The following is a 15,669-nucleotide window of genomic DNA, read 5'->3' on the forward strand; positions in this document are numbered from 1 at the left end:
TACAATCAGTATGTCAGGATTTCAGCTGTCGGAATTTTGGCCACCAGGAATCTGGTTGTCGGGATTTTGGGCAGCAATGAACATATACACACTGGGCAGACACTTTATTAGGTGTACCTATCTAATAGCAAGCAGACCCCCCCCCCCCCTTTAACTCTCAGAACAGTGTTGATTTGTTGCAGTATGGATTCAACAAGGTGTCAAAAGTTACCACAGGGATGCTGGTCCACACTGACACGACTATTTCCAAGTTGATGCAAATTGGATGGTCCTGGATCTTTACTCCGAAGAGCTAATTCCACTTCATGCTCGATTGGATTCAGATCTGGTGTTTGGAGAGACCTGAATTCACTCATATTCCTGAAACCAGTTCTACACATCTGGCCTTTCAATGTGGCATGTCATTCTGCTGGAAGAACCCATTTGCAGATGGATTCACTGAAAAGGATGTGCCAGTGGGAAATAAAATCCAGATAAGCTGTGGCATACAAATGCTGCTAAAGTGGTATACAGGGGCACAATGTCTATCATGAGAATACTTCCCACACGATTACACAAACACCACGAGCCGGCATTGTTGGCACCTGGCAGGATGGATCTAATGATTCATGCTGTTTTTGCCATATTCTGGATCCCCACCAACATAAAACAGAGATAAATTACTACTTAAGCAATTGGGATAACTTGGGCTAATTGAATGATTATTGTATCTGTCAACCAGGATTTTGTATCTACCTGTATAATTTCCCTTTCCACCATGATAAAACTTTATTAAAACAATACAGTATCTTATTACATTGTGTGAAAGACATACACAAGACTAAGCAATATAACAAAATATAAATAGATAAATGAAGTATGCTAATTTACATAATTTTTTGGCTAATTGAGTTTATTGAACCTTAAAATGGAAATAAATTGCACCTTGTGAAGGTCATAAATGTAATAAATCAAGTATAAATATATACAATTAATGTTTTAGAACCATTTTGGGTATAGTTTTCAAGACAAGGAAACTGTTAACAACAGTACCATTAATCCATACTGATCAGCAGTCATTAGTAACATTAGGACATAAAAGTGAATATATAGTATTTTGTCCATTCAGCCTATATGGCATGTAGACTGAATGGGCAAAAAGCTTCTTCATTCATACTCACTGATAGTAGTGAGTTTTGCCACTTGTCAATTGCTTGGAGAGGTCTGGGTTTGAAGACAGCCATTGAACGGAGCAATTTTTAAAGGTCTCTTCAGTCAGAGCTGTAGTTAACTGAAGCTCAGCTCAGACAGAGGAAGGAGTGCTCCCTCCCCACCACCATACCATGACCTTTAGTTTTTTTTTTTTTTAGCTGACATAAAATGTAAATTGGCCCATGAACACACACGTAGAGTAATATTTTCTTTTTTATATAGTATTAAATTGGTCAACCTTAGGTAGAGAAAGTAATGTTTAATCATCAGGAAACTGTGAAATAGGTTGTTTATGCATGGGTATGGCACTTCCATCATTTCTACTACCCAGGTAGTATGAATGCATCGTTTATTCATATCTCACATTGTGAACACCTACAACGCATTGCCTAGGTATTGCATTACTTTGAACAAGTAACACTTCTCTGGTAGAGAAGACTACTACCAGAGAAGTGTTATTCTCAGATGGACACCACCACCCAGATGGCACTGTTTCGAAGCTAGTTGGCTTCATTATTGGTGAGTGGGCAGGTATCCTGTTACAATAGTGACAACCCAGTTATTTATTTATTTATTTTTTTTTTACGTGAACCCCAAACACGAGAGGTATTAGAACCTATAGTACTTAGTACCGTGCTTGGGTTGGAGGTTGAGAAGACGAAAGAAGATATTTGTTGACATTGGACTTGAACTTCTGTAGATTGTAATTTTCAGGAAATATGTATGAAGGAAGGTTGTTCCAGAAAACAGCAGTTGAATGAATAAATGAGGAAGATGAAAAGTTGGTTCTGTGGGTTCGAAGTTGGACAGTAAATGGATGTTGGCAGGTGGCGGCACGTGTTCGGACTGTTTGAAAGAGAGAGCGGGAATTATAGAAGCAAATTCAGAAGAACAGTGCCCATGGAAGTATCGGTAGAAGAGGCATGAGCAGAAAAAGTGCGTCTATGAGAAAGCGAGTGGAGAGACTCTGTTAGAGATGAATCATTAATTAACCTAACTGCCCTCTTCTGAATGGAAGGAGGCAGTTAGGTTAGTAATCAAGAAGCCTGAGAGAGGTTTTGGGGGCACCATCCCAGATGTGGGAACAATATTCCATGGCAGGACGGATTTGCGATTTATACAGAGTGAGCAGCTGTTTGGAAGAAAAGTAATGCCGAGAGCGAAAGAGAAAACCAAGTTTTTTAGATGCAGAGGAAGCAATATTTGTAATGTGCTTGTGCCAAGAGAGATTAGAAGTCAGGGTAATCCCCAAAAGAGATATATCATTTTGCCTAGAAATCGGAGTGTCACTAAAGATAAGCATAGGAGCAGAAGAATCCTTTTTGGGAGATATAAGACAAGACTGAGTTTTAGAAGGGTTGAAATCAACTAAGTTGTCTTTGCCCGACTGGAGAATTACCTGTAGATCGGAATTTAAGGAATTGGTAGCAGATTTTCGAGAAGTTGAAGCTGATTGAGCAGGACACATTGTACAGAAAGGACAACGTGTCCTGCTCAAAATGGAAAATGGAATGCAATGTGCTATCATCGGCAAAACTATGGATAATGATTTCCAGTCAATGGAAGAAGGTCATTAATATACAAGAGGAAAAGAGTGGGGGTAAGAATTGAACCTTGGGGGACATCGGCATTAGTGGAGAAGTTAGAAGACAGAGAGCCATCTACCATCACCTTTATTCAGCGATCAGAGAGAAAACTGGATAACCAGTTACAAAAAACAGTTGGCAAACCATAAGATGGAAGCTTGTTTAGAAGACCTTTATGCCAAACACGATTGAAAGCCTTTGGGATGTCAAGGGCAACTACTTGTGTTTCACCGAACCTTTCCATTGAATTAGTCCATAAATGGGTAACATAAGCCAGAATATCACCAGTGGATCAACACTGATGGAATCCATACTGGCGATCGTTGATCGGATGGATAGGTTTCAAGGTAGTTTAAGAGTTGGCGGTTAATTGATTTCTCCATTACTTTAGAAAGAGTAGAAGTAATTGCAATGGGATGATAATTGGATGTGAGGGATTTGTCACCCTTTTTAGGAACTGGCTGGATATGAGCAAATTTCCAAGCAGAAGGAAAAACACCTTTGGAATAAGAAAGTGAAAAAAGGCAGCAAAGAATAGGAGTAAGTTCAGGAGCACAGGTTTTGAGAACAAGTGGAGAAATACCATCTGGACCTGGAGCTTTCTTAGCATCAAGATTCATCAAAATCCTTCTGATATCCTTTTGACGGAAGACCACAGGAGGCATTGAATGGAGCGTGTTGGGAATGGTGGGAGGTGTTTTACCAAGATCATTAATACATGAGCTGGAAGAAAAATGGGATGCTAGCAGGTCAGCTTTATCCTTGGCTGAAGTGACAAAAGAACCATCTGGCTTGGACAGAGGTGGGAGAAGATATGCAATGCAAAAGTTGCGGCCAATAGCTTTTGGCAAGAGACCAGAATGCTTGGCTACCATTAGTGCAAGAAGCAAGTTTTCTACTCTTAGCCTGTTCAAACTCCAGTTTGGACTGATTAATAACTGCTTTACAATTGTTGCGAGCTTTGGTATAGACAGAAAATGAAACTGAAGAATTAGAAACAAGCCAATTACGATATGTAACATTCTTCTCTTGGACAGCCTTAGCACATTTATTGGAAAACCAAGGTTTAGATAAAGGACGAGATTTTAAAGTGGAGTGTGGGATAAAGGATTCCATTCCTGCAAGAATAATTTCACTGACACATCTGAGCAAACGTTGACATCAGAAGTTTTGAAACAGTAATCCGACCAAGGAAAAGAAGAAAAGAAGTCTCGCAGGTCATCCCATTTTGCATTCTTGTAATGCCAAACAACACGAGGTTGGGAATAGCCATGAGATAAAGGTTCCATTGGAGAAGAGACAATCACCAAGTTGTGATCTGAAGTGCCTAAAGGACTTCTCACTTCGACCGTGTACTTAGAAGGGTTGTTTGTGAGAAAAAGATCAAGCGTATTGGCTGTATGATTAAAATTGTCCAGTATTCTTGTAGGTAAATGAACAATCTGTGCTAGGTCATTAGTAATTGCAAAAGCCTCAGCATCTCGACCTGCTGGGTCGGTGTGACTAGAAAACGGAAGCCAGCTGGAGTTGCGAACATTAAAATCACCAAGGAAAATTACCTCACTGTTATGAAAGTTGGACTGGAGAAAGTCAAGTTGCAAAGAGAGGAAGTCAAAGAGCTCCAAGTGATTAGTGGAGTTGGGGAGAACGGTAGAGACAACAGATGAATTTGACACAATGAGGTAGAGAGATTTTAAGCCAGAGAAAATCAAAGAGAGGAGATTCCAAATTGCCAAGTCTCTGACAGGGAATATCAGAACGAACATATGCACAAGTACCACCTTTGAGGCGAAAGTAATCATACAGCGAATAATTTGGGCATCTGAGATGAGCAGAAGTTGAATCAGCCGATAACTGAGATTCTGTCAGAAAAAGTACATGGGGTTTGGCAGACTGCAAGTGGAAATGGACATCGTTGAGATTAGAATTGAGACCACGTATATTTGTGAAATGAATTAGGAAGTCCTTGTTATGAAGTTATGAAGTATAACCTGCACAATATGAGAGATGCTTGATGGTGTGTGGGTTTAATCGAAAAATATTTCTTGACTGAATGTTTAAGAGTATGAAAGGTTAGTTACTTGCAACAATCTGAGTTGTCCTTAACACTAATCTAAAATAGCAAAACCTATTCTTTACAAGAAACTGATACACAATAGAATATCACATTGCATAACAACAACTTTAAAATGTACATAACTAGACAAATTTGAAAATTTGAAGAAGAAAAGAAGATGGTAGTTGAAGCTTCGGGTCTGTTTGTTTGTTATTTGGTTTTTAGGGGCATTAGCAACTAAGGCCATATTGCTCCGGGATATGCATGAAGTAAAAAGCATGAAGGAGACATGAAGCTCCGTAAAAAGCATGAAGGAGATTTTATTGGTGGTGACGGGCTCGAACCCCAGTCTAATCAAGAAGCGTGTGCTATGCACTGCTGCTCCTTCCCACCTGGCTACGGAGGCGCCATGAAGCTTCGGGTATCTTCTTGGGTGTAAAACACACACACACACAAATTTTATTTGTGAAATTCAGATGTACAAAAACATGAATATCAATTTATCTCAAATTGGAGGGGGTGAGGATGAAATAGTATGGACATAATTTTCAGTGGCAGCAGTTTGCACCAATTCATAACAAAATAAGATAAGTTGGTGATTTGAAACTCTTATTCATAAAAATACATTTCCCTGATAAAAATTTAATATGGGCACATTTAGAAAAAACTTACATAGGGAAGTGTAAATTCTGTTTATCAACTCAATATCTTGATACTGAAAATGGGAAAGGGTGTCTATCATCTTCTTAATTTTGTGTTTCCAAGTTTCTACGAGATTTTCAATCACATGGTCATTTGATTCCTGCACAGAATGCTTTCTTCCTAGTTTTTCATGAAGTAATTTTACATCTGATGTAACTTTATTAGCCACACTAACCAGCTATAAGCAAGTGATAAGAAAAGTAAAAGAACAAATTATGACTATTAATTAACATTAGAGAAAAATAAATAAACTCATAATAAATTTATTTTAATCATTATCAAAATAAAATCAATAAAAGGTGGTCTCTTCCACCTTTATTACCTTAAGACTTTTTTTTTTTTTTACAGGAATATTTTAGGACTGTTAACACTTTATACCCCATTCCCTCTTTAAAAAAAAAAAAAAAAAAAAAAACACTCATTTAAGATGAAAGCTTCTAAACACTGCATTTCTTAAAGAAAAGATTTATAGACTGTTTTCCTATAATTTCAAGTCATCTTAACCCTACAGTCATGATGCTCCTAATTGTTACAAACATGGTGTTGCTGCATAATGACAAGTGTAAATATTCTTTATAATTTCTGGAAAAAGTTTATGGATTTTTGAAATTCTGCTTGGAGAACGTCAATATTTCATCTTTTATTTTAAAAAATAAACTGAAAACTAGGAAAATCCATTATAATTATAAAATATAAAAATGAAGCTATTAGACTCTTCCACTTTTTGGTTTAAAAAACCATTAAAATGCAATATTTAAAATGAGTGCATGTAATTCTGCTTATTGTGTATAAATATATAATAGCATCTCCACAGCAATGAAAATAAGGGATGGAATACACTTAAATAGAAAAGGTGCAAGAATATTTGCTGATGCTATCAAGGCAGTGCTAGGTGGGTCAGAAAACTGCTAGCTTGGGAGGGGGGGATTCACAGAAGGAGCTGCAGGCTGAGGTGAAGGTGATTCTTCCACTACTTCTATTAGAATAAGAGCGGCCTGGAGCAAAAGGTGCTAGAAGTTTCAGGGACTCATGGCAGTCATCATGACACAAATAAATCTATGGGATGTGTTAAGGTAACTAAGAATAAGAATAGGTGCATGTATACTTGCATTTATACCAATGCTAGAAGTATAGTAAATTAATTTGATGAATTTGAAGTCTTGGTCAATACATCGAAGGCAGATATTGTTGGGATATCAGAGACGTGGTGTCACACAGATATTAGGAATGCAGAATTGGAATTTGGGGAGTACGATGTGTACAGAAAGGATAGACAGGATAGGAAGGGAGGAGGAGTTATGCTGTTAATTAAGAAAAACAAAATCAAAGGAAGTGCATCCAGTTGACATAGATGGACAGTGCAATGTTGAGTCGTGTGGTGTGACATAGGCACTGGGAAAGTAAAAATAATAGTATCAGCGTGTTATAGGCCTAATGACTCAAATGAGGAATTGGGAACGAGAGTAGCCTTGTGCAGATGAAGTTTTTACTGGTCCTGGAAATAGATAAGATTTTCCTGTTTTATTAACTTAAATTGGCATAATAACTTATTTTCTAGAGCAGCTTTATATTCCTAGTTACGATACTTAGTTTAAAGTTAACTTAGATATTTTGTAGGTTATTACTTAGTATCGGTAAGGGTATCCAATCCACGTGTTACAAGTTTTGCAGCTCTGCTGAACGAGAAGTTTTTTAGCCATATTTAGCCGCTCTATTGACCAATTGTTATATTAAATTATTTTCTATAAGTAGCTTATAGACCTAGTCAAGATCCTTGGTTTATTCTGAATTGAGACAAAGATTTTGGAAGTTAATTAATACTTAAGTGTCCATAGATTTACCGTTCGTAACTTGCCGCCATTGTTATACAATACAACATATCCCGAACTAGACAGCGTTAGCTTAGTATATTATGGTATATTATATAATATTGTCAATTAATCAGTAAAATCTACTAATCTTGTTAAACTTCATTGTCAATTAAATTGTACTTTTTAACTAAATACATATAACGACTTAGATTTTACAAACGTAACATAATTAATTAATACATAACTTGATACGGAAGTTATATAATCGGAACTCTTAGATAATACTCAATACTGAAAAATATATATAGTGTTATAACTGTGTTGTGATACAAGTTTAGGGTTATAATTTTGTACTGAAATTGAAATTTTATTGAAATTAAATCAAAATCATGACAGACTAGAGCAGCAAAGCAAAAGACTCAAGCCAATGGGAGTGCTGTGGCTCAGGGGAGAACTGAGGGGGGGACAGTTGTCCTCTGAATCACAACCTTTTAAAATGCACTGCTTGCTTGATGTTTGTGGAGCAATCGGGTACGGGGCATGATATTGCCATGGGGGATGTCTTTGTGTGTGTGCAATGTAAGGAGAGTAAGGAAATCAGGTGACAACTCAGCATTGTTATGGGCCTGTATGAGAGCTTGAAGGACAGGGTGCATGCCCTCGAAGGATCTAAATTGAGGGCCCAAAAAGCTCTCAGCTGCCCACATCAATGCCAGAGCTTGCACTTGATCATCACACAAAACAGCGGCAACCCCCAAGGCAGAATGCGCTGGTCCCACAGGAACTAGTAGTTGTTGGTGACTACTGTCGGGGAAAAGGGGAACATGGTATGTAAAAAGGATAGGTGGAACAGGACCAGGGTATGTCTACCAGGGGCAAAGGTTGATGACGTAGAGCGGATATCATCTTTTAAGGGCACAGAAGGTGATATTGTTGTATACGTTGGCACTAGTGATATTAAGAGTAGGAGACCAGCGGAATTACTTAACAAGTAGAGGTCACTGTTGAAAAAAAGCCATGAATTAGGGTTGAATTTGAAAGTGTGTGCAATTGTGTACAGACACGATAGGAGGGAGTATATGATGAGAGCCTTGTCGATCAATTCGGCCCTGGAAAGATTGTGCAAGGCCAAAGGGGTAAAATTTTTTTCAGCCTGGTCTGTACTTGTTAACAGGACAGACTGCTTCTACAGGGATGGGATACACTTAAATAGAAAGGGTGCAAGAATATTTGCTGATGCTATCAGGGCAGTGTTAGGTGGGTTGGAAAACTGCTAGCTTGGGAGGATACAAGAACTAATAGATTAACAGCAGCCACTGACAGAGGTAGTAGTAGTAGTAGCAGTGGCATTTGATGCAAGAAAGCAAGTGTATGAGTTTATGCAGCATCAGCCAAAAAAAAAAAAAAAAAAAATCACACCATTCCCTCCAAATGCCTGTCCAGTTCCTCCTTAAATTTATTCAACCTATCAACTTCCACAACGACAGATGGAAGTTTGTTCCAGCAATTAACCACCTGCTGGCTAAAGGCAAATTTCCGCACATCTAATCTACATCTGTCTTTTCTTAATTTGAATTTATGCCCCCTTAGGTTCGTAATCTGAACAAGTGGAAGGATCCCATCAGAATTCAGCGTGCTCAACCCATTCAAGGTGAAAGTGATTCTTGCACTGCTTCTATTGGAATGAGCAGCAGCCTGGAAAACATGATGCAGGGTATTTCACAGACTGCTGGGAGTCATTGCAGTACAAGTAAACACATGGGTTGTGTTAGGGTAGGTAAGAATAGGAACAGGTGCATGTATACTTGCGTGTACACCAAAAGCTAGGAGTTTGTAAATAAATTTGATGAATTTGAAGTATTTCTCAAAACATCAAAGGAAGATATTGTTGGGATATCAGAGATGTTGTGTCACACAGATATAAGGAATGCAGAACTGGAATTTGGGGAGTACAATATGTACAGAAAGAATAGACAGGATAGGAAGGTAGGAGGGGTTATGCTATTAGTTAAGAAACACATAAAATCCAAGGAAGTGAAGCCAGTCGACATCGCTGGACAGTGTAGTGTCGAGTCAGTTTGGTGTGACATAAGCATTGGGAGATCAAAATTGAGAGTAGGAGTGTGCTATAGGCCTAATGACTCTGATGAGTATAATAGGAAACTGTACAGGAAAATAGAGTGGGCCAGTAAATCAGAGAGTCTTATAATGGGGGATTTTAATTTCCCAGATACTGACTGGAATTTGTGGGTTGGTCACTCACACACTAGCAAGGCTTTTGTGGATTTATTGGATGATTGTTTTCTACCTCAGTACGTTCGCAGGCAACTAGATAATACTCTTGATCTGATTATCAGTAGTGATTCTTCATGCATTAAGAATCTGCAGGTAAATGAACCACTAGGTGGCAGTGATCACAGTGTGCTGAAGTGGGATTTACTCAAAGAGGTAACTACCATCAGGGGTAAGGGTTTTTGCTTTCGTAAAGGCGACTACGATGGTCTGAGACAGTATTTAAATTCTATACAGTGGGACCAACTGATGATGTTACCAACAGCAAATTCAAAATGGGAAGCATTCAAAGAATTTATCTTAGAAGCTACTAGGCTTTACATACCAACTAAGAAATATTGTTCAAGGAAGTTTGTTCCAGCAATTAACCACCCGCTGGCTAAAGGCAAATTTCCAGAGAAGAAAAATGCATGGGATACATATAAATTAATGGGTGACATGGAAGCCTATGATAAATATAAGCTAGTCTGTAACCAAGTCACAAAGGAGATTAGGCAGGCAAAGGCAGATTATGAGAAATCCTTGGCAAAGGATGTAAAGAAAAACAGAAAAGAGTTTTTTTCCTATGTAAACTCTAGAAGGAAAGGGATGAATCAGATTGGTCCACTGGATATTGATGGTTAAACTGCTGATGATCCTGCTCAGGTGGCTAACAAACTAAATGAGTATTTTGCATCTACATTCACACGAGGAGTTATTCAGGAAGGGGACTACCGGAGGTGAAGTAAACTCTGGCAGTGAGCTAGATGATTTTGTAATAACTGTGAGGTCTTGAAATTTCAGTTCATTGTGTACTGAGTAAATGTCAATGGCTACTTAAATAAAGGCTGACCCATTAAAGTTCTTGCCAAGAAAAAAGAAAAGTGAGGAGAAATTGTTGAGGATAAACACAAAAAAGGCACCCAGGGTGGATGAGATCTATCCAGTTATATTAAAGCAGGCAGCAAAGGAAGTAAGCAAACCCTTAACCATAATTATGAGAGCTTCCGTGGACTCAGGGGAGATACCCATAGACTGGAGATGTGCAAATGTGACCCCAATTCACAAAGGAGGATCAAAGGCTGACACAAATAATTATAGACCAGTGAGTTTAACTTCTGTTCCAGGAAAATTAATGGAGGCACTGGTTAAAAAGCACTGCAGGATCGTCTAGACAAGATGATCCTGCAGTGCTCAATGCTGATGGGATTCTTCCTCTTGCTCAGAATAATTACCTGAGAGGGCATAAATTCAATTGAGGAAAGACAAATGTAGGATAGATGTGCGGAAATTTGCCTTTAGCCAGCAGGTAGTTGATTGGTGGAACAGACTTCCATCCATTGTTGTGCAAGTTGATAGCCTAAATAAATTTAAGGCTCAGCTGGACAGGTATTTCGAACGAATGGAGGGGTGAAATGGGAGTGGTTTTTTTTTTGGCTGATTCTGCCTAAGCTTGCTTTCTTGCATCATATGCCTCTTTTGTGGATTTATTGGATGATTGTTTTCTGCAGCAGCATGTTCGAGAGGCAACCAGAGAGGGTAATACTCTTGATCTCGTTATCAGCAGTGATCATTCGTGTATTAAGAATTTGCAGATAAAGGAACCATTAGGTGGCAGTGATCACAGTGTACTGATGTGGGATTTAATTAAAGATATAATTACCATTAGGGGTAAAGGAAAGGGTTTTTGCTTCCGTAAAGGTGACTACAGTGGTCTCAGACAGTTTTTAAATTCTGTACAGTGGGACCAACTGATGGTGTTACCAACAGTAAATTCTAAGTGGGAAGCATTCAAGGAATTAATCGTGGAAGCTACCAGACATTTCATACCTATTAAGAAATATTGTTCAAGGTTTATGCCTAAATGGTTGTCAAATGAATTAATGAGATTTGTGGCTGAGAAGAAAAATGCATGGGATGCATATAAATTATCAGGTGACACAGAAGCCTATGGTAGATATAAGCTAGTCTGTAATGAAGTCACAAAGGAGATTAGGCAAGCGAAAGCAGATTATAAGAAATCTTTGGCAAAGGATGCTAAAAAGAACAGCAAGGATTTCATTATTTATATAAAACTCTAAAAGAAAGGGGATAAATCAGATTGGTCTACTTGATATCGATGGTTCGACTGTTGATGATTCTGCCCAGATAGAAAACAAATTGAATGAGTATTTTGCATCTACATTCACACATGAGGAGTTAATTAGGAAAGAAAATGCCGGAAGATTATCAAATTGTAGCAGGTAATAACTGAGAGCAAAGCGGAGGAGAAATTGTTGAAGTTAAACATAAGAAAGGTCCCTGGTGTGGATGGGATATATCCAGTTATATTAAAGGAGGCAGCAAAGGAACTAAGCAAACCCTTAGCCATAATTATGAGAGCATCTTGGACTCAGGAGAGGTCCCCACGGACTGGAAATGTGCCAATGTATCCCCCATTCACAAACGAGGATCGAAATGTGACATGAGTAATTACAGATCAGTTAGTTTAACTTCTGTTCCGGGTGAAATAATGGAGTTACTGGTTAAAGATGCATTGCAGGATCATCTAGACAAGATTGCAGCAATAATTCAGATACAGTATGGGTTTGTTAAGGGAAAGTCTTATCTGACAAATTTGATTGGATACTATGCTGTGGTTACAAAGGAACTGGATGCAAAAAATAATTTTGATATCATATATTTTGATTTTAGGACAGCTTTAAACACTGTTGCACATTGGAGACTACTGCAGATAATACAAAGGTTGGCAGGGTTGTTAATGACAGTAATGGCAGTGTGCTACTGCAACAGGATCTAGAAAAGTTGAGCAGATGGGCTAAGAGGTGGCAACTGAAGTTTAACATTTGACAAATGTAAAGTACTGCGTAGAAGTAACCCCAGAGGAACGCGCCAACTGTGTGATACTACACTTAGGGTGGTAGAAAATGAAAAAGACCTAGGAGTAATTGTGCAGTCAGATATGAACTTTTCTGAACAATGCAGACAGGCTGCAAGAGCAGGTCATGGGGTTTTGTCAATGATATACAGGAATTTTGCTAGCAGGGAAAAGGAGGTGATTATCCCTTTGTATAAGGCAATGGTCAGGCCACACCTTGAGTACTGCGTACAGCTGGAAGCTCATTTTAGGAAGGATGTAGATTTGCTTGAGTGTGTACAGAGAAGGGCAACAAGATTGGTGAGGGGAATGAAGGGATCCTCTTAATAAGAGAGGCTTAAGTTCTGCAAATTGCAGCAGCTGGAAACTAGGCAACTGTGAGGTGATCTGATTGAGATGTATAAGGCCTTGAATTGGTTCAGCATGCTGTTGTTTTGTGTGTGATGGGTTGGAAAACTCATTTACGTATAACTCTAAATTTGTCTTTTGTTTGTGTAATATTTTAGTGTGTACTTCACTGTGTTTTCCAATAACAGTAAGACTAAGGGTCCTTGTGTTTCAGCTTCTAACATGTATTTTAGACAAGGATGGAAGTTATTAAATGGATAGTTTCTTCGGTACTGATGATAAAAATATTGATACAATGGCCAAAAAATAAAATATTGTTCATAAATGGAGATTTTCTATTTTAATAAGAGGTAATTCTGGCATTAAGCCAATTATGTTCAAACCCATTTGTAATTCACATATTTGTAGTAAAGCACAAGTGCTGCCATTCAGTTTGCAAAGATTTGGTGAGTGGCGTAAAACGTGACTTTTGTACTTACTACAAAAATTACCTACCAAAATGCAAGTGAATTTACAAATGGAGTAAGTTAGAAAGCAAACGCTCTACATCTGAAAGAGGATGAACTCTGGACCACCCCGACATCACTGTTGAAACAGTGCAATATGCAAGCAAATTTCAACAAAACTCACAAAAATCCACTTGTAAATGTAATTGAGTTTCATATGCCTTAAACAAGAGTGGCATTGTTTGAGTCAGAATAGTTTACTGTTGAAAGCTTAGAAGCTGTGGTAGTGCAAGCATTAAAACCAAATAACAAATGCAGCTTTACTGTGACTTTAACCAGAGAGTGAAAGAGGATGGCATGGAAGAACAGCCTGTTTTCAGTCACAGAGCTACTTTTCACTTGAGAAGAATGTTAACCACCACAACATTTGGGTATAGGGCAATGAAAATCCCCACATCATAGAATATGAACAGGGTTCTCAAAAAATACAAGCATTTTGTGCAATTTCATATAAAATAATTTCAATGGGAACATTTACCAGGACATATATGCAACTAGCTCATGCCTCAACTTCATGAAGATTCTGATGATTTTACCTTTCACAAAGATGATGTACCTCTTCACTTTCATGTGGAAATGATAGAATATCTCAATAACACTATATCAGCAATGGGTGTACCAAAGATGACATATGGTGACAGGTCCAGAGACCTTGGGGGAGTCAACTGGCCCTAAAACAGTGACATGCATTTGATCAAGTAAGTGTTTTAGTTTAGCCATGTCACTTATTTTCGTGAGACTAAGTTAAGGATTTGATTTAGAATTTACTGGCGCAAAACCAACTGTGGCTAAGTAAAGGATAGAGTGTTCGTTCCACCACTAGCAACATACATTCTGAACTGAAATGCAAGATCACTGAGCAATAACATCAATTATCACAGACATACTGGCAGAGGCATCAGAAGAAATGGACTATCAAATCACATCTACCATGTGACTCACGATCATATAGCCAGAGAGTGCAGGTTCTATAGGAAAACATTTAGAGATTCTAACCATTTGTATATGTCCCAACAATTATAAATGCCAATTTTCATTTCTGATTTTTAGAAATGGTTTGCTTTCTTGAATCATTCTCTGCTTCAACCACTGATCAATTTATTTAGTATTTGTAGGCATTAACTTTGATTCAAGCAACATTCCTTCCTCCCCACCCTCTGAAGAGATGGTAAAAAATTAACTAAACAGCTGAAAGAAAGAAAATTTTTTTTTGAAAGTGAGTAGCTGATGTTTATATTGCATCACCAGATCAACTTCTGGGATCAGCATTAAAACTTATTATAGCCTAAGAAAGCATTAAATTCTGTTGTGATGTTAGCTTGCAAATAAAGAAAAAGACCTGCAACAACCAAAAATTGTATAAATTCATAAATGAATACAAAAACAATGTAAGAAAAACAAATACTCACATTTTGTGCTTGACTGCGAAGTAGCTTTTCTGTTTCCATTTGCTGTGAAACAATGTTATCTAGTTCATCCCGTTCAACAACTGTTTTCTCAAGATACTGGGAAAAATTTAAAGACAATGACAATTTAACTATATTATAAACAGTAAATGATTTAAGTATAATTAAAGAACAGATACTTTCCAAATTTTAAAAAATCAAAAACTCAAAAATTTGTAGCTTGTTTTTTTCAGTCAAAAGAAATGGAAAAGCACAAAAAGTTTCACAGACAGCACATCTAATAACTGTAATATCCAGTTTAGATTAAGCTGCACCTACTAGCCAAGTTACGTTAATTAATACTGACAGGGAAATTAATCTTATGATATTGGTTGCAGTGAAAAGATTTGTACTGCAAATAATAGAATCATTTACCCTTAATTCACTAAAATATTCAGAGCATTCAATGTTAAAGAAAAAATGGTTTGAATGAAAAATACAAGCATTTTCTTCACCTATAAAATGTAAATTTTTTTTCCCAGTACTGCCTGACACATTATACTCACAGAAAAGAAAATTATTCCCATGCGAGCTGCACTCTAAATATATTTTAAAAAACAAATAACTAGGAAAACTAACCATTTACAAGTGAAAAATCATAAAAACCCCATCAAAGTATATGTTGAGAAAGAGATACATATTATTGTGTTCTAAACATGAGCAAAGCTGCTTAATGGAAACTTGGAAATCCACATTAACAAATAAAATATAACACATATGCACGTTAATGAATTTGAAAAGTGTAAGACAAAAATAATAAAATAAAATGACTGATATCTGAAAAAAAAAAAAAAAAAAAAAATCATGAAACCTTTTTACAAAATAAGAAAAGGTGGCAGGCATGTAAATGTAGTAAATTCACCAACAAAAGAGTT

General features: G+C 37.4%; 1 protein-coding gene across 1 annotated transcript in view; it reads right to left on the reverse strand.

The window, feature by feature from the left end:
• The window catches only part of LOC150077870 (kinesin-like protein KIF11), a 257,452-nt gene that overhangs the window by 112,778 nt on the left and 129,005 nt on the right, over positions 1-15,669 (reverse strand). The window contains exons 13-14 of the mRNA XM_090384389.1: positions 14,759-14,854; positions 5,506-5,713 (exon numbers count right to left, since the gene is read on the reverse strand). Coding sequence (XP_090240515.1) covers positions 5,506-5,713; positions 14,759-14,854 — 304 coding nt within the window. The remainder of the gene's footprint in view (positions 1-5,505; positions 5,714-14,758; positions 14,855-15,669) is intronic.

This window comes from Mastigoproctus giganteus, chromosome 11 (assembly GCF_048544385.1).
Source record: "Mastigoproctus giganteus isolate SK-2022 chromosome 11, ASM4854438v1, whole genome shotgun sequence".
NCBI classification, from domain to species: Eukaryota; Metazoa; Arthropoda; class Arachnida; order Uropygi; family Thelyphonidae; genus Mastigoproctus; species Mastigoproctus giganteus.